Raw genomic sequence first — 18,859 nt, 5'->3', positions numbered from 1 at the left:
ATTAATTCAGAAATAAGTTATTCACAATGTTTCTATGGCAAATATCGAAATAAATTTTACTATGGCCTTCACAATTAAAATATTGTGGAAAGTAAATGCAAGGAAAAATACTAGCACAAGTATAATCACAATGACAATTATTTTTGGACAACCGTCCTAGGAAAAACCCAATGCGGGAAAACCAAATGCAGCAGATGAGGGTTTCTTGATTAATTTTCAGCAAAAATCTCATGTACAAGATGCAACCTGCAGAATACAAGAGGAATCTCTGTGATAATTTTATTGACAATTCTCTCACACTTCCTAGAGAGATTTTGATCCAAGAGAGGACCTGCTTCCCCCTCTGCATCTCACTGCGTCAACTTCTGCGTGAGGGTTGCGCAGTCCCACCATTAGCCTCTGCAGAGTCCCTCTACGTCACAGCCTCTTTGTTGTCCCTTCTCTGCTCTGTGTCTTCTGCTCTTGAACTCCCGACTGATGCTACTACCCTCTCTCTCCTCATCACCTGCAACTCTCCCTCTGAATCGATTTCCTCTTGCCGAACTTCAACGAGTGAGAAAATCGATTTTACTCGAGTAATTGAGTATCTGCCTGGTGTATCTTCCAAATGCCCATCGAAGTCCTTATAATCCTCCAGTTGAGAACCAATGACCCAGATTAGATTCTAATCAATGGCTCAGATCATTTGGACTCGATCTTCGTCTTCTTCTAGAAGTTTCACCCATAGTTAGATTAATACCCTTTAATTATTTTAATTTCCTAAGCTTAGACTTAAGGTCCCATTAAAAATAATTAATTATTTTAATAAAATTGTCTCCGGGTGGAATTTCCCAAAACGATTTTTGGGTATTGTGGAATACATGTGTCCAAGCCTCCCTGCAAATTTTGAGACTTAGAGCACATCCGATGCTACCAAAAATCAACATGAACACACAAATGCCTGCAAACCAATTGTTAGTGCAAAAGAGACTTGGCATATAGAGGCCAGATTGAGCTTGTCATTCAAATGAAAATAACAAGCTACAACAAGAGCACAAAATATACCAAGCCCAAAAGAGATTTGAGATCGCTGCAAATCTCCCCTCCTTAGGCAATAGTGGCCTCAGGCAAATGCACAAAAAACCAATTAGTTAACAATGTAGAATCAAATGAATAACATCAAATGAAACAGTTATACCTCATGAACCAAATAATGCACCACAAGAGAAGCTAGTAACCCCAAGACTTTCACTTTATTTAGCTTAATAACAATTTCAACATAGTAACAATAAGCACAAGTTTCAAAAACCATGCTCAACAATGAGAGTTGGGTTACATTTATAAGAACCTGGGAGAAAATCCCAATGAAAAATGCATCAACAAGTGGCAAGAAGTTGGCAAGCCCAAACCAAAAACAAATTTGCAAGTGGCACCAAAAAATGTCCAAGTGTAACAAATTGTTGTAGGTGACTGTTAGCACATGTTCTTTGACTGTTGTGAATTTTTGTAGGTGTCATCTTCATAAATCAACATAGATATCCTTAGCTGCCAACTGATTTGAGAGTAGGAGTGGTAGGGAGACAACTCCCAATGAATCTTCAAAAAAGAACCACGCTTTGCCACCTCTAACAAACTGTTGTTCATACTCTCTGTAGACTGTTGTGTGACTGCATGGAAGCTGACAGGTCTGATCTGCGTAGGAGTTGAAGTAGCTAGTTGTATACATGTGGATGGGTGGGGGAAGTAAAGTGGAGACATACCTCCACAAAAATCTCAACCAAATCTATCACATACTTTTATATGTTGATTTTCCTTAGATAGCTGCGTTGAAAGTATTGAATTTGGCCAACGTGGAGTTTCCTTTACTTCGGTGTACGTGGAGCTCTTTTTTGCATGTGATAATTTGATGGGCATGCCTCCTACGTATGCAAAGGAGTAAAGTGGGTCCCTTCCCACTTCTTTATTCTTATTTTATTTCCATAACATTTACGTTAAATCCAACTTGTAATTTGGTCATACGTTATGTTTCAACATTGGAACCTTTGACTTGACACTTGACATTTTGACTCTGACTTGTACCTTATGTGGTGGGCCCCACATGCTTGCCACATCACCTTTGAACCTCAATTTTCCTGTCAAAATTTGACTTATTTTGACTTTAGAAAATTTCCAAATTTTTCCAATTATTCATTTTTTTTAATTTTTTTCTTCAATTTTGTCACTGACATTAGAAAAATCGGCTTTTGAGGGATTATAAGTCGTTTTTTGACCCTCAAAGTGAGTCCTAGAATAATGTTGGGCCTCTAAGGATGAATTTTGAGTAGTCACACACTCCAAACATTTCCTAAGGCCACTTATTTACATCATTACATAGAAAATAATTTAAAAATCTCGTTTTGCGGGAAATTGTTAATTATTAAAAAATCCTACTTAGACCTAGTCAAATTCCGCAAAATTTCAGAGATGGCCTAGCATGGTAATATACATTGACTCTAGACACTAAGATGCATTAGGGGCTCAACCTTCAAGCCGTCACCCCGGCTTTGGGTTAATGTAGTGAGTGAAAAATCTAGAAAATTATTCGCCGTTAAAAAGCAAGAATAATTAACCAAGTAAAAAAACACTCCAAGATGTACTCGCTTGCTGATCGAGTCCCAACACCCTAGGCCTGTTACATGGCTTTATTCATCATGCTAGTGACATTTATACAATATCCCGTAGGGCTGCGGAATCCGAGGACTGAAGAAGAAGTAGAGTTTAAAACTCTGGTAATCTAATGATATCTGATGGTGCAAGTGTCCTTTGGTACATCCTTGGGCTCATCAGGTGCCACTCCAGTGGTCAACAAGACAATCTCGTTTGTAGTGTCCATATTTAGGAACCCATAACATTGGATCTTAGCCATGTCCCTTTTCTTTTTCTTAGAATCAAACTTCCCAAATTTTCCTTTTCTTCTTGTCATTGTAGCATAAGCTTGATTTTGCTCACCTGCTCCCACATCAGATTTGGCCTTTAGTCTAGATTCTTCATTCTTGCACAGTGACCATAGATCCTAGAATGGAGTAGCTTCTTTCTTCCCATAAATCTTGAAGTAAAGTTACCCCACTCCTCTGGTAGTGCAATTAATACAACTGTAGTCATTTCTCTATCAGACATGACTTCTCCCACATCTTGTAGTTGATCCTGGATTTCAAATATCCTCATAAAGTATGAGGCTATTCCATCTTCCCTTGACATCTTCAACTTGTAGATTTCTTGCCTTAATGAGATGACTTCTCTAACAGTGCTTACGGAATACAACTCTACCAGTTTGTCATAGATTTCTTTTGAAGTTTCGAGTTTTGATACGTATGGGATGAGGGGATCCTTAATGGATTCTATGAGAATCCTTTGAGCCCTAACTTCCCCTTTCATAGACTTTGCAAGAGCTTGAGCATCTTCCTTTCTTGGTTTGGTGATAGATCCTTTGACATGTTCCATAACCTCATTTTCAATGAGATTCAGATCTGTCATTTTCTTCCATGCAAGATAGTTAGAAGCCCCAACCAATTTGTTGCTTTCCTTGCAAAAAGATATTTTGAAAGATTCAGATGTGGACATAAATATACTTACTTGATAGAATGTTCCTTCTTCTTGTTGCTTCCTTGATGTTGATGATGATATAGAAGATAAAAAACTTCTCCTTGATGAAGATAGTTTTCTTCAATAATGATCCTTGATCCCACAGAGAGGGAGATCCCTTGGATCTTTTGATGATGATGATGTCTTCAATGGTAGGGTTTTGGCCTTCTTTCCTTGATGATGATCCCAATACTTCTTTGTAGGCTTCTTTGATCTAGGGTTTGTGAAAATTTCCGAATCTAATACATCAGAAACCCCTACTACAATATCTGGTTTACTATCTCCTACTTGTTCATTATATTAACAAGTTATTTATTAGCATAAACATCGAAGTGAACACAATTGCAGCCTTCACATCTATATAGATCAATAACTAAAATAAATTGAGACAACACAAGGGACACCGTTATTTTTGGACAATCGTCCCCGGAAAAACCCAATGCGGGAAAATCGGTGCAGCATATATGAGGGTTTTATTATTAAGCAGATTTATGAATACAACTAGGGTGCCAGAAATGGCTCACCCTTCAGAGAATATCCTTGGCAGCAATACCTCTATCTGGAGACAGATAATCTAGTTGATCAGCAACCGGATGAACAATCCCACATTGATTGCAGTTGTTCCTTATGTTGGACAGCGAAAGCTACTCCATGCACTCCTCTGGAACTCTGTCACCCTCTTCGGAACTGCGTCACCCTCTCTGGCTCTGTGTCAGCCAATCAGCTCACAGTCAGTCCCACTGAATCACTTCAGCGCAGCCTCTGAAGCACATTGCGTCCTCTATGTTAGCCTCTTTGGCCTCTGCATCATCCATTTTGGCCCTCTGCGTCCTCTACGCTGGCCTCCTTAGCCTCTACGTCAACCCTTGCTGCCTCTGCGTCAGCCCTCCTAGGCTTTGCGCTGCCTCTTCCGGCACTCTGTTGCCTCTCTGATATGTATCCTTCAGCGTTGGATCGAAATCCCTTGTTGAACTGCCCCTCGCTGCAACTAATCACTCACTTGATTTCCTCAGCGAACCCTGCCCCAGAAAATCGAATTCTTGATCTCTCTTGGTGTGTCTCCAACTGACCCTCAACCCTCCTCTTATACTTTTCCTGTTGACGATTCAACGGCCGAGATTAAGTCCCTAATCAACGGCTAAGATTAGATCTAGCTTAATCATCGTTATTTAGAACTTTCTCATCCATATTATATTAATACACATTAATATTTTAATTTTCTTAAGTTTAGACTTAGGGTTAAAAATATTAATTATTTTAATATCTCTTCATCTAGGTGGAATTTCTCCAAATGATTTCTGGGTCTTGGAGATCTCATGTGCCTTAGCCTCTCCACCAATTTTCATAGCTAGAGCACATCCGATGCTACCAAAAATCAACAGGGTTTTAATGCTTTCTTTGTAGATCTTGACTTCAAGATGATCTTCGCATTGATGCCTTCCTTGAGATTTGATCCTTGAGTGTCCCTTGATAAGATGTCCTTCCTTGACTTAGTCACCTTAGCTCTGAATCCATGTTGAGAAATCTAGGGCAACGAGATTAACTGATTTTTGTTCTATGAGTAACTACTTGTGAATGCTTTTTACTTTCTTACATTAGGATGTTCCTTTATTTAGATTATTAGTGTTCTTTTTCATCAAACAACTTACCAATGCATAAACCATAAAGAGACAAGAGACACAGAATATAGGCTATCAGCCAGGGCCAAAACGTCTCCTTCTTGAGAGGAAAACCCGAACAAATTCTTCTTATAGAGATTCCAATTGACGAATACCAAGACCAAGACCCTTGACCTATTTGCCACTCCAAGACCAAGACACAAGTTCCCTTGATGAGATCCTTAGTCAACGATAGTCAACCTTTTGCTTCTTCCTTCCTCTCTGATCCTCTTCAGCTTCGGCTTTATGCTTCAGACTTTCAACGTCCTTGAATTAGTTTTGCGATTGTTAACCCTAATTCATTCACAAGACCTTCCCTTTATGACTTGATCCCCTTCGCTTTTAGAGGGAGTTCCTTTCCTTGGTAACTCGGCTAGTGATACACCCTTGTCTTCTCTTGATTTGACCTTCTTACAGATCTGCAATACTTCAGCCTTTTTCTGCAACAGAAACAGTCCTTTATCTTCGCATGTGTGAGTGAATATTAACCCTCAAACAGACCCAAACAGTCCTTGCTCTTCCCTCCTTCCTTTCGCTGGCTATATGACTTATTTCCAAGTGATTCTCGCACTTCCTTACACTTCAGACCTTGACCGAAAATCTATGCCTGAAATGATGTTGAGCTGCCCTATAAATAGTTGTTTCCTCATCAAAATAAGCCGATTTGACAACAAGTTGGGCCGACGTGTCATTTGGAGAGGTATTGTTATTCTTCTTGAAGCTGACTTGAAGGGAGATGCTTGTGCTTGTCTTGGAGGGCTATTTGACACTTTCATTGACTCTTATACAAATGTAACATGCCCAAGAAGGATCCTTCATACATGACATTGACTCTCTTTGACTTTATGACCAATCTTAAGTGCTCACAATGGGAGCCATTACTAAAAATAAAATTCCTTGCTCATGAAACCCATTAGACAAGCATTACAAAAATTAGTTTATTTTTCTTTACATCAATTACATAAAATTACATTTACATGTCATTATGAAGACCGAAACTAGTTACACTTTTCAACACATCAAGCCTTGGATTTCAAGACACCCCAGGAAGTCTTCACTGGTAAGAAGCTTGATGTTTCCCATTTTAGAATCTTTGGTTGTCCTATGTATTTTCATGTGCCTAAAGAGAAAAGGAACAAGTTGGAAGCTTCCGAGAAGAAAGGTATATTCGTTGGATACAGTGAAAATTCAAAGGCATATAGAATTTATGTACCTGGTCAAAAAGATGTGGAAGTAAGCAAATATGTTGCCTTTGATGAAGACACTGCCCTTGGGAAAGCCAGAGATCTCCCCATCTCAAGAAAGGACGATGATGATGATGTTGAAAAACAAGAAGAACCTCTGATGGATGAGCTTATGCCCGATGTTGATGGCCCGATGGATCCTCTTGATGCACCTGGGATTTCTCTACCTCAAGCAAAAGACCACCATGGCTCAAGGATACACTTCAAGATGTTGAAAAGCATACTGCTCCAAGAGGGACATTTCGATAAAGTAAGAAGCCTAACAGGTATCAAGGGTACTTCGCTGCCATGAGTACTATTATTCAAGTTGAACCTTGCACGTTCGAAGAAGCTATAAAACATCAGGTATGGAAAGATTCGATGAATGAGGAATATGAATCAATCATGAAAAATGATGTCTGGGAAGTAGTGCCTAGACCCAAGGACAAGTCTGTGGTCACTTCTAAATGGATCTACAAGATAAAACATAGAGTTTATGGAAGTGTTGAAAAGTACAAGGCAAGGTTTGTAGCTCGTGGCTTCTCTCAAAAAGGAGTGGACTACGATGAAATATTTGCACCGTTTGCTCGATATACCACTATCTGGTCTATAATTACTCTTGCTGCCAATCAAGGATGGAGCCTACATCAAATGGAAATCAAGACTGCTTTCTTGCATGGCTTACTGAAGGAGGAAGTCTACTTGGAACAACCGCAGGGGTTTGAAGTACAAGATTGAAGGTATCATGTATGAAAGTTGAAGAAATCCCTCTATGGGTTAAAGCAAGCCCCTAGGGCTTGGTACGAAAGAATTGATAGCTATCTTATGAAGTTGGGATTTACAAGGAGCTATGTTGATCCAAACCTATACTTCAAGGTTGAAAAGGACATGCCACTTATTTTGGTCCTTTATGTTGATGATCTCTTTCTGACTAGTGTGGACCCTCTCATTTATCAATGCAAGAGGGAGTTGACTTCCAAATTCGAGATGAAGGACCTAGGACTGATGCATTACTTCCTAGGCTTGGAGGTCTGGCAAAAGCTAAGTGAGATTTTCCTTTCTCAAGGAAAATACATTGTGAAGTTGTTAGAAAGATGTGGGATGGTGGAATGCAAGTTTGTGTCTACTCCAATGGAACTAAACTTCAAGAAGCTATGTGGAAGTGTTGTTGGTCCCGAATTGGCAAATCCTTCTTAATATAAACAACTTGTGGGGGCCCTGATGTTCTTGGTAAACTCTCGACCAAACATATGCTTCATTGTAAATACTTTGATTCAATTTATGGTTGAGCCTCATCACATACATTGGGTTGCTGCAAAGAATCTCTTAAGATATCTTCATGGCACTATCAACTATGGACTGAGATACACTGTCGGGAATTTGAGGCTACATGGATATTCTGACGCTGACTGGGCTAGTAGTGTGGTGGATAGAAAAAGTACGTCTAGATGTTGTTTCTCCTTGGGATTTGTTTCAATTTCTTGGATGAGCAAGAAGAAAAAATCGGTTGCTCTAAGCACCACAGAGGCCGAATATATTACAGCTAGTATGGCCTGTTGTGAAGCTATTTGGTTGAGAAAGCTCTTCAGTGAGCTATTTGAGCATGTGCTGGATACCACCGTTATCTATTGCGACAATCAAAGTGGGATTCACCTTTTAGAGAATCTCGTGTTCCACGACCGCTCCAAGCATATTGATATCAGGTACCACTTTATCCGGGATATGGTACAATGAGGAGCAATAAGGCTATAACACATCAAGACAGATGAACAAGTTGCAGACATCCTCACGAATCCCTTGGGGAAGGTCAAGTTCTTAGCCTTCCAAGAGAGACTTAGAGTCGTGGAAGGACCCTCCCATGAGGGTCCCGCTTGAGTTAGACATTGAGCTCTGGGAGCTCCTGGGGTCCTGGGGTACTTCTTGAAGCTATATGCGACCATAGGGTGAGTGGTTCACCTTCCCCTATAGGTACGTTGTGTACAAAGTGAGTGGTTCACCTTCCCCTGTGATACCCCATGATGATATATGTGAGCATAGGGTGAGTGGTTCACCTTCCCCTATGGTTGATGATATATGCATAGGATGAGTGGTTCACCTTCTCCTATGGCATATGAGCAAGATGAGTGGTTCACCTTCTCCTGCGGATGCCCCAACATACATCCTACCCTTGCAGTCTAGGACTCTTGGGAAGTAGCTCTCATTTGGCCAATGAATTGGGAAAAGTGGTTAGAGACCATAGCACTACAGATGGACGCATCGTGTACTATCATACTCCCTATGTCTAGGATGCATGAAGTTCAACAACTTGATCACTCAGGATCAAGTCTAATTGGGGTTTTACCCTTGGTTATGTGCACTGACTTTTCTCAATGGAGAATGGTAAGGTCTTGTGACTCACTCTCGATCGATCCTTCTTATTATCTATATCAATCTTCAACAAAGATGAGACGAGATAGTACATGATGATCAGGATGGCATGATGATGGATGGATATTGGCAAGTGGAATTCTCCCTAGTTGAAAGGGAGTCTTAAAATATGCAACTAGGGCCAAATTCCACTTTGGACAACACATTTGCAAAAGATGATTATTGATTTGAATTCCTCTTTTCGAGAGGACTAAAATCGACCTAAGGATCACTGAATTTGGACAAGGAGAAATATGTTTTTGAAGACAAGCCCACACATGTACTTTTGGTCAAGGTCGACCCTACCTTCATGTAGGCTCATGAAGCCTAAGAGACATGTCTTTTGACCCACGTTGACTTGTATAAATTGACATTGAGGAAACCTCATTTTGGCATCTCATCAACACACATCTCTCTCTCCTCATTTTATTGGTTCGTACATCTGATTGGGCAGCTATTCATCTCACACATGCAAGTTTGTGGAGGACAGATCTGACCTGCATTGACTTTTTGTTTCTGGGAAACTTTGACCAACATTGACCGAGGCTCATTTGACTTCATTTGACTGCGGTTTTGGTGTGTTTCTCTTTGTTTCAGCAGGCCGCATTTATTGGCACATATTTCGAGGCATTCTGGGCAGGTTGACCACAGGGCTGTGTTGACTATTTGACCGCAGAGCTGACTTTTTGTTTGACCGAGTTTGACTGCTCCTTTGATGACTGTTTTTGCTGCTGGTTGACCTCCAAGGAAGGCCAAATTGCTTTGACCTTGACCGAGCTCAAGAAGTACACTTTTACTGCTGCGTTGACCACTGTTGACTTTCTAGTTAGGGTTGTTTGACTGTTGTTGACTAAGAGAAGAATTGCAGATTTTTATTGGGTCATTTATTTGACTAAGGGCAATGGTATTGGATCATCTATCATTGTACTCTATTTGATATTCTCTCTCTGCTGAACATTTGATATTTGATAATAATAAAAAATTGATCAAGGGTTTTCCCATCTTGGGGTTTTTCCCTGGCTTGAGCCAAATTCTTGTGTTCTCGTCTTGGCTCGTCTTCTGCAGTTTATTGTTTATGTTCTATCTATAGTTATTGTCAATGTGAATTAATGGTTTATGTGATTGCTATTGGAAATTAAGTGGAAATTATCATTGGGCTAATAAAAGGAAATTGAAGTAATTGTTGCAAGCTAAGCCACCTAACACGGGGATTCGGGACACGTAGGATTCGAGATTCGTGGAGTCGGATTCGGACACGCTGACCCACCCCCGGAACAGGACACGTTATATATTATTTTATTAAAAATATATATATATATATATATTTAAAAATATATATATATATATATATTAAAAATTAGATATTATCATATTTCTTACACAAATTTTAATTAATGATACAAATTTATTGATTTCAAACATAGATCTTCATCTATAGCTATTAGCATGCATAGTACATACAAAATTCAAATAAATGTCAGTGGTACTGGTCACATAAATGATAAATCTATTAAAAATTTAAATCATGATTCATAATTCATAACTGAAAGACAACTTACAACTACAAGATAGTAAGATAAACACACTGACAACTGTAGTTTTCTCATTAAGTCATCAAATCAAAATGTGTTACATAAGTAGTGTTGGTGCAATGCCAATGGCAAATAGAAAATATAAAACAACTACAGGTATACAAGCCTCAAGGCATCAATCAGCATTAGAATCAGCATCATTGTCCCCATCATCATGGTCCCCACTACTCTCCTCTGCATCCTCCTCCTCCCATGTATCCATAGTCGCCTCTACTGCTGGTGTGGAGGTTGACCCCTCTAAGTCATCAAATTTAACAGGCTCTAGCGCTAGATAATTGAGATCCATGTTGGCCAATGCCAACTCAACACTAGTGTCCAGACCCATATCATCAGGAACAGTGTTACTTGGGAGCGGGAGCGAAAGCAGGGAGCGGGAGCGAAAACGAGAGCGGGAGCGACATTTTCAGAAGCTCCTGGTTTTGTGCTCTTGATTAAATACGAGTTCCGTACCCTAATACATGACAAAATTCAATGGAAACATTGCAATCCCCCAATCCTAAAATCCTGAAAAACTGATAAGTCTGCTGGATTTTGAATGAAATCTAAAATTCTACTTTCTCCATATGAAATCCAATGAGGCCGGAACCACTCTCAAACATCCTGAGTCATTTCATGGTAATGTTAAAAATTTAAGTAAAAGTGACATTCTCCTTAATCTTAAGTAAAAGGATGAAAATGAAGATTAAGGAGAATGTCACTTTTACTTTAAGAATTTAACATTACCATGAATAGCATATCAATACTAGGGCCTAGACTTGATCATGAAGCTGCCAAAACGCTTGCCAAATGAAAATATGCGTGGCTGTAATGACCAAATGCGGCCTTTTCATACCCGCGCAGGTCACTTTTTGAGCCTAGCGAGTCCTGGAAAACAGGACACGATTCCCAAAATCATGACACGACCTCGGATTCGACGTGTCGGAAAAGGACACGACGTGTCATATGATTTGGACACGAATCCGGACCGAATCGTGTCGGATTCGCTGGATTCGGGATTCGTAGGGGGTTTAGGACGAATCCGGTTACTTAGGTTGCAAGCATACAACATACCATTGTTATCTAAAGTTAACAAATACCATTCAGTAAGCCTTTTGAGCTCATCCTTGAGCTCTGAAGTTTGTTTGCTTGGGTTTGAAAGAATCTCAAGTGGTTTTGAATTGTTGAATTTTATATCAATTGTGTCCCTCTCTTTATGATTAGCATTAAACCATATAATGATCAGCATATGCCTTACAATGGAGTTGGAAAGCTGGTTAGCCCTTTTTGAATTCTTAACAAGTAGTTTTAAAAAATGCATTTGATCAAGATTTTGTCTTCTCATAAAATTTTAGACATGCACTTTAAACACCTTTATATAATGAGGAAATTCAATACATTGATGAAAACAGATATGACTAACTAGAACATTATAAAACACATATATAGTATATACTATGAACAAATGTATGATGTGAATTAAACTTGGCAGACACAAGATATTGCCCCGCTTTTGGTTACGTTCAAGGCCATGATATTTACGGAGGGCTTCAAACTTACAGGAACACTTCAGCTTATGTCAAAACAAAAGTATGACCTGAGCTGGAACTTTATAACGCAATGACCCATTGCTTATATCCTCACAATTTAACATATATTGAATTTTCTGTTAGAGCCTATAAATATTTGCTTCTGTGTTGCGCTCATTTCATCACATCGCATGCAAACCATTCAGTTGACCATCTGTTTGTATGCTTTTCAAGAGAAGTGTTTTCATCGTGGGAATATCATGAGGCAAGTTTTCTGATTTGTTTGAACCAAATATTCTTACTAGCAGGGTTAAAGACCTTATTTCCATAGAGGGTTGGAATGAAAAGGAAATATGCAACTAAGGTTCCCATTAAGTTTTTCCTCTTTTCATAGATAAGATGCATTATTGGAAGCTATATATGTGGCTTGAAACTTATCTTTTGTTTATTGTCCATGTGCACAGATAATTTTTGTCCTAGATTTGCACATATATAAATAATATCACAGATGAAGTAACAAAATTGGATGCACTTTCACACATTGCAGGAAACTTTTTGACAGTTACAAAGAAATGGATATCAGGGGACAAGTTGTCTTTATCATTTCCAGTTAGCCTTAGGACAGAAAGCATTCAAGGTTTGTTCTTTTATGACAAAACTTCAAAGTTCAAACACATAATGTGGTAGTCTCCATTGATTTCTAGAGGTGCTGCAGAGCAGTTAGAATTTAGGACACAGTTTAGTTAGATAAAATGCTGAACACTTTCTACAATTGTTACTTTTTTATAGATGATCGCCCTCAGTTTCAATCAGTTCAGGCAATCTTGTTTGGCCCTTACCTGCTAGCTGGCATGACCGATGGAGAATGGGACCTAAACATAGGAAACACAAATTCATTTTCTCATTGGATCACATCTGTTCCTCCTGACTTTGCTTCGCAGTTACACACTTTTAGTCAAGAATGGAAGATATCTGGTTCAAATGAATCCAAGAACAACACCCTTGTCATTACATACAACAATGTTTCAAAATCAATAATAATGGATTCTTTTCCAGAGGAAGGGACAAATGAGGCAGCGCATGCTACTTTCAGAATTGTAGATACTAATGTAAAGACTAGTCACAAAAGGATAAGAAATTCAGATTCAGCCATGGATTTTGTGGGAAAGACAGTTTATCTGGAGCTCTTTGGTCATCCTGGAATGGTTATTACCCATCAGGGAATCCATAATAATTTGACTCTTTCACAGCAAGATGAGGTTAGCCTGGCAGATAAAGATCAGTGTTCTGTGAGACCTTGCATGACACTGTCGGTGGACAGGGCGACCATCTTCAAAGTACACACAGGATTGGATGGGAATAATAATTCTCTCTCTTTTGAGTCTGTAAATTTTCGTGGTTGCTTTCTATATGGAGGGACACGTTATCAGACTGGACAAGCTGTTCAACTGCAGTGCAAGCCTACAAAAAGGGATTTGGATTTCAACCATGCAGTTAGCTACAATGCAAACACAGGACTCAGTGCATATCATCCAATCAGTTTCATTGCTACTGGTGCAAAGAGAAGCTACCTTCTTGCACCTCTTTTGGCCTTCAGGGATGAATCTTATACAGTGTATTTCCACATCACTAGTTGAACCCCTTTTTCTAAACATGTCTCCAAATAGATTAGGGTAGACTAAGGCCACTTTGCACGAGTTTAGCTTCATTAAAATCTGTTCAGCACTCTGTTAAGAATAGTTTGCAGTACATTCCCATTAACTGTATTTATTCACTGACTCTTAAGCTATGTATTTTTAATTAAATAGTCCAAGATATGTTCTCCTAATTACCTTAAGATACCTGCCTGTACCAAATAGCTCGTTGCTACCAATGTAAAATCAATTTTAAGTTTTAATAGCAATTGATCATTTAGAAATAATGATTATGACATAATTGCAGTTCTCTGCTTTCATTTATAACGTTGAATGTACAATTGGAACTCAGAAGATTAATGTTGTTCTATGGATGTACATACATGGTATATTAGAGTAATTTTATATTTTTAAGATGCAATCTTATTATTTCAACTCTCATGCTCTTGATATTTATAACTAAATATGTTGTATCAATATTAATATATGAAATCATTTTGTGATTATGTTAAACAAAACTTATATATACTACATAAAGAAGTTAAACATAAAGACCTTGTTTACTCTAAGATCATTAGAGTTAGGATTTCTAAGCATGGATGTAACTAAATTATTATGCTAGAGTATGAATACAAGTGATATGAGTACTAAATTTGGACTAAGAAATAATTACATAGAAAATATCATTTAGATAGTCATTTAAATCCATATTTTATACATTATATAAAACAAGCTAAGGAATTAAGTCTTTGGTGGCTGCTTACATTTGCAGGTATTCGGTGTAACATACCATTACTGATTAATTTGGTAAATCAATTAATTTCTATCAACAACTTGTTTTTTCTTTTCTACTGAGAAGTGGGAAAAGGAGTAAAAAGAGTATGTCAATACGAATTAGCTAAACTAAAAGACTACAATCTCTCCAAAGCATTTAGATCCTCGCCCCTAATTTATTATCAAAATGATATTTAATAACCTATACAACTTCTATGTGACTCATATTTTAATAAATTTCTCAGCAAATGTATCATAAATTTTGATAAGTTAATCTACTTACTCCACTCTAATTCTACATGGTAAACTCATAACAGAAGCATATACCAATGAAGCACTTTTCCATCAAACAAAATCTAACAGCATACAAAATTTCACCAAAAGCAAGCTATTTAGCTCACAATAACTATAAAACATGGAAACTTGATAAACATATCATATAACAGATTGTAAATCACAGACAACTTATTCAATATATATATATATATATATATATATATGTATATATATGTATATATATGACTCTGAAAATTTCTGAATTTAACAAATCAGAAATCCTACTGCAATAAACTGATTTGCATTACTTGCTTGTGTTCTTCATTTTAACAAGTTATTTTCATAATTATTCAGAAAATATTAATGCAAATGCACTGCAGCCTACACCAATATACAGATCAAGTACTGAAAAATAAATGAGACAACACACAAAGGACACACTTATTTTTGGACTAAATGTCCCCGGAAAAACCCAATGTGCGAAAACTGGTGTAGCAGATATGAGTGTATTATTATTATGCAGATTTCTGAATAAAACTAGGGTGCCAAATCTGGCTCACCCAACAGAAAATAAACCTCGCAGACGTACCTCTATCCAGAGACAGATATTTTGGCAGATCTAGCAACTGGATGAACAAACCCCACAGGTGACTGCATTGCCCCCGGTGCTTTGCAACGATGGCTGCTCCCAGCTCTGCGCTGGGACTGCGTCACCTCCTCTAGGAGTTGCGTCACCCTCCCAGCGAGCCTTCCCGGCTCAGAAATCGATCTGCTGAATTGATGCCCAATCTGCCTCACAGAAACCCCAACGCTGCCTCTATATGATTGTGTTAGCCCTCCAGCCTCCGCGTCATCCTCCTGGAGCTGCGATGTCTCTCCCTGGTGTTGTGTTGCCTCTTTGCTATGTATTATCGGCCTTGGATGAAAGTCCCACTACCGAACTGCCCCTCTCTGCACTAGAAGCTCACTCCGAAATTCTCAGCAAACCACGCCCCAGAATTTCGATCTAGCTCAAGTGCTGCTCTCACTGTGTGTGTTCTCCAACTAACCCCAAGCCTTCCTTTATACTTTTCCTGTTGAGAAATCAACGGTCGTGATCTAATCTCTAATCAACGGCTAAGATTAAATTAGACTTGATCCTCGTCACTTAGAAGCTTCTCACCCATATTTACATTAATTCACTTTAATTATTTTAATTTCCTAAGTTTTAACTTAGGCACCATTAAAAATAATTAATTATTTGAATAATATGCACTCCGGATGGAATTTCTCCAAACGATTTTTGGGTATTGGAGATCTCATGTGTTCTAGCCCCTCCACAAAATTTCGAAGCTAGAGCACATCCGATGCTACCCAAAAATCAACACTCCCTCTTAGCGAGGAATGTGCTCTAGCAATACTTCCCAGTAGAATTATCACACTGATCCACGACATCAGTCCTCTGCGCTGCTGATGCTCGACCTACTGCCCTCCATCCACTGCGTTGCTGCAATCTGTACTGCTGCCCATGACACTGCCACTGTCACTATTGCATCTGCACTGCAGCTTCCTCTCAATATGTTGCATCATGCTGCCCATAGCACTGCCACTGCTAACTGCTGCACTGCAACTCAATTGTTGAGAAGTAAGCAACTGAAAAATTCACCCAAACGCTGACATGTTGGTCAGTCTGGATGCCCCTTGACGTTGAAGCTACCTTTGCTGCTAATATGTGTTGACCCTCTGATGCTACTGCGTTGCTTTTGTATCTGCTCTATGCCTTCCACACTGCTGCAACACTCCACTGCGCTGCTTCAGACTTTGGTGCTCTAGCTCTGCCATTGTTGCTCCATCATGCCTTGCACCAACTGACTCCTGTCATTCTACTACTATCATTAAGGGCTCCCATAGCCGTATGTGATCCAAGAGTTTGGGCAACTCAAGGATCCTGCCCCTTACTTCACTGTAGCTCCAACTACAGTTCTATATCACCCCACTTCTTTTCTAGAGGTGCATGAGCACTCATGGCGCAATCATCATCGTCCTCTCTGTCAGCTTGCGCTGGAGCAGCCTTTGAGTCAGACTTCTCTTCTTTGCCCTTCTTCTCCTGAGAGCACTGCGTGGCAAAATGACCCATTTCTCCACATCTGAAGCATCTGACTTTGGATATGTCCTTCTTCTTTCGTTTATGTTTCCCTTGTTGTCCCGCTAATGCGAGAGCCACATCCTCCTCTTCCTCCTTCTTGATTCTAATCCCTTTGCTGCTACTTCCCGCCTTGGTCCATCGTCTGATCTCTTCCCATCGAAGAGCTGCCCACATCTCCTCCCAACTAGGAAGAGAAGCCCTGCCCAAGATGCTTTGGACAAAGGTTTCCCAGTCTTCAATGACTACATTCAGTGCAATCCTGACCATAAATTCAACATATGGTGTAGCCCCTATGGAAGTTAACTGGTCACAAATCCTTTGCAACCTGAGAAGGAAGGGATCGATTTTTTCTCCCTTCTGCATCTGGAACTCTCTCAGTTGACTCTCAAGCAACATCTTCCGCTTTCTTCTCCCTTCTGCATCTGAAACTCTCTCAGTTGACTCTCAAGCAACATCTTCCGCTTTCTTCTCCCTTCTGCATCTGAAACTCTCTCAGTTGACTCTCAAGCAACATCTTCCGTTGAACGGAAGTTCCCTCGTATAATGTGGTCAAGGCCTCCTAAATTTCCCTTGATGTGTCCTTCTCAGCAATATGTGGGATCACATGATCCTTGACCCCGTCCAAGATCATGCACTTTGCTTTTCCCTGAGCCTCCTCGTACTTTTTGAGAGGATCAACATCAACCAAAGCAACAACCGTCTTCAAGGCATAATCCTTTATGCGATGTTTATCCAAAACTGCCAAGATCCTGGCCTTCTAAATGACGAAGTTGGATGCTTCATCCAACCTGTCCTGATCCCTTAGTCCGTTAACGGCCATCTCTGCTCAAATGAATGTCAAACCGGTTCTCTTCTCCCTCTTTCGCTGCTGCCCCAGCAAAACTCGGATCTAGATTTCTTTGGCGCTAGAAATCCTCTAAGGAACAAGCTCCCTCTGAATTTTGAATTTTGATTTCCTTCACGAAAATCCTTCTGCCAACCACTTTCGAACCACCCCTCTCTAATCTCTCTTCTGCCCCACTAGGTACCGTTCTACACCAACAGAATCAGCACCCCACTAGCAACTCCAGATAAAATATGCGTTGCACCCCTAGCCATAGCAACTAGAAAACCGAGACTCAACAGTCTCTGCGTTGGCCCAGTGACCACTACGCTGCCCTCTACAGCAACAGCGTCACCCAATCAGGCTGACGCAAGATCTGCGCAAGCCTTCCTTGGTGACTGCGTCACCTCTCCTTTGCTCTCTTCGCTTGAAAGTGTGTTGTCTCTCGGGACAGTTGTCTTCATGCACAAATTTTTCCTCTGTCCTTTTGCTGATGGCTTCAATCCTCCTTGATCTGCAATCCCTCTGATACCATGTGAAAAATTATGAATCTAACAAATCATAAATCCTATTGCAGTAAACTGATTTGCATTACCTGCTTGTGTTCTTCATTTTAACAAGTTATTTTCATAATTATTCAGAAAATATTAATGCAAATACACTGCAGCCTACACCAATATACAGATCAAGTACTGAAAAATAAATGAGACCACCACACAAAAGACACTTATTTTTGGACTAAACATCCCCGGAAAAACCCAATGTGGGAAAACCGGTGCAGCAGATATGAGGGTTTTATTATTATGTTGATTTTTGAATACAACTAAGGTGCCAAATAAATTCAACTCCAACTGGTTGATGGACCCTGATTACATCAAATTGGTAAATGACTATTGGAGGGCACACCCTCCTGCCCTAGGGAGCTCTATATTAGAAGGCTTTTGTCACAATTTGAATGACCTAAAGAGATTATCTATACAATGGGCCAAACATAAAAGAGATCGGGACGAGCAGAATCTGAGGGTTATCGAAGACAAGATTGCAGATCTGATGGACAAGAACGTGTTGAAATTTCTAAGTATTACCCATTAGATATTTTATCTGTATTCTCTGGTTTATTTCTCCTACTTGTTAATTACGAACAAGTTATTTAACCATGTAAATACTGAAATAAACACGATACAGTGTCAACCATCTCCAAATCAACAGCTGAGAGAAATAGACAAACACACAAGTGACACCG

General features: G+C 39.5%; 1 protein-coding gene and 1 long non-coding RNA gene across 13 annotated transcripts in view; one reads left to right on the top strand and one right to left on the bottom strand.

Moving 5' to 3' along the window:
- Nucleotides 1-14,053, top strand: part of LOC149150704 (uncharacterized) — a 196,150-nt gene extending 182,097 nt beyond the window's left edge. The window contains 2 exon segments of the mRNA XM_089445562.1: nt 12,532-12,621; nt 12,774-14,053. Of these exon segments, the coding sequence (XP_089301688.1) occupies nt 12,532-12,621; nt 12,774-13,621 (938 nt within the window). The 3' untranslated portion in view covers nt 13,622-14,053.
- LOC149150703 (uncharacterized) overlaps nt 1-18,859 on the bottom strand; it is a 307,262-nt gene that overhangs the window by 206,263 nt on the left and 82,140 nt on the right. The gene's annotated exons all lie outside the window — the stretch shown is intronic.

Source organism: Pinus tabuliformis, chromosome 9 (assembly GCF_031772625.1).
Source record: "Pinus tabuliformis cultivar Carrire ecotype Pingquan chromosome 9, CPIR1, whole genome shotgun sequence".
Taxonomy (NCBI): Eukaryota; Viridiplantae; Streptophyta; class Pinopsida; order Pinales; family Pinaceae; genus Pinus; species Pinus tabuliformis.
The sequence above is the reverse complement of the archived record's forward strand: the minus strand, read 5'-3'. Positions and strand labels throughout refer to the sequence as shown.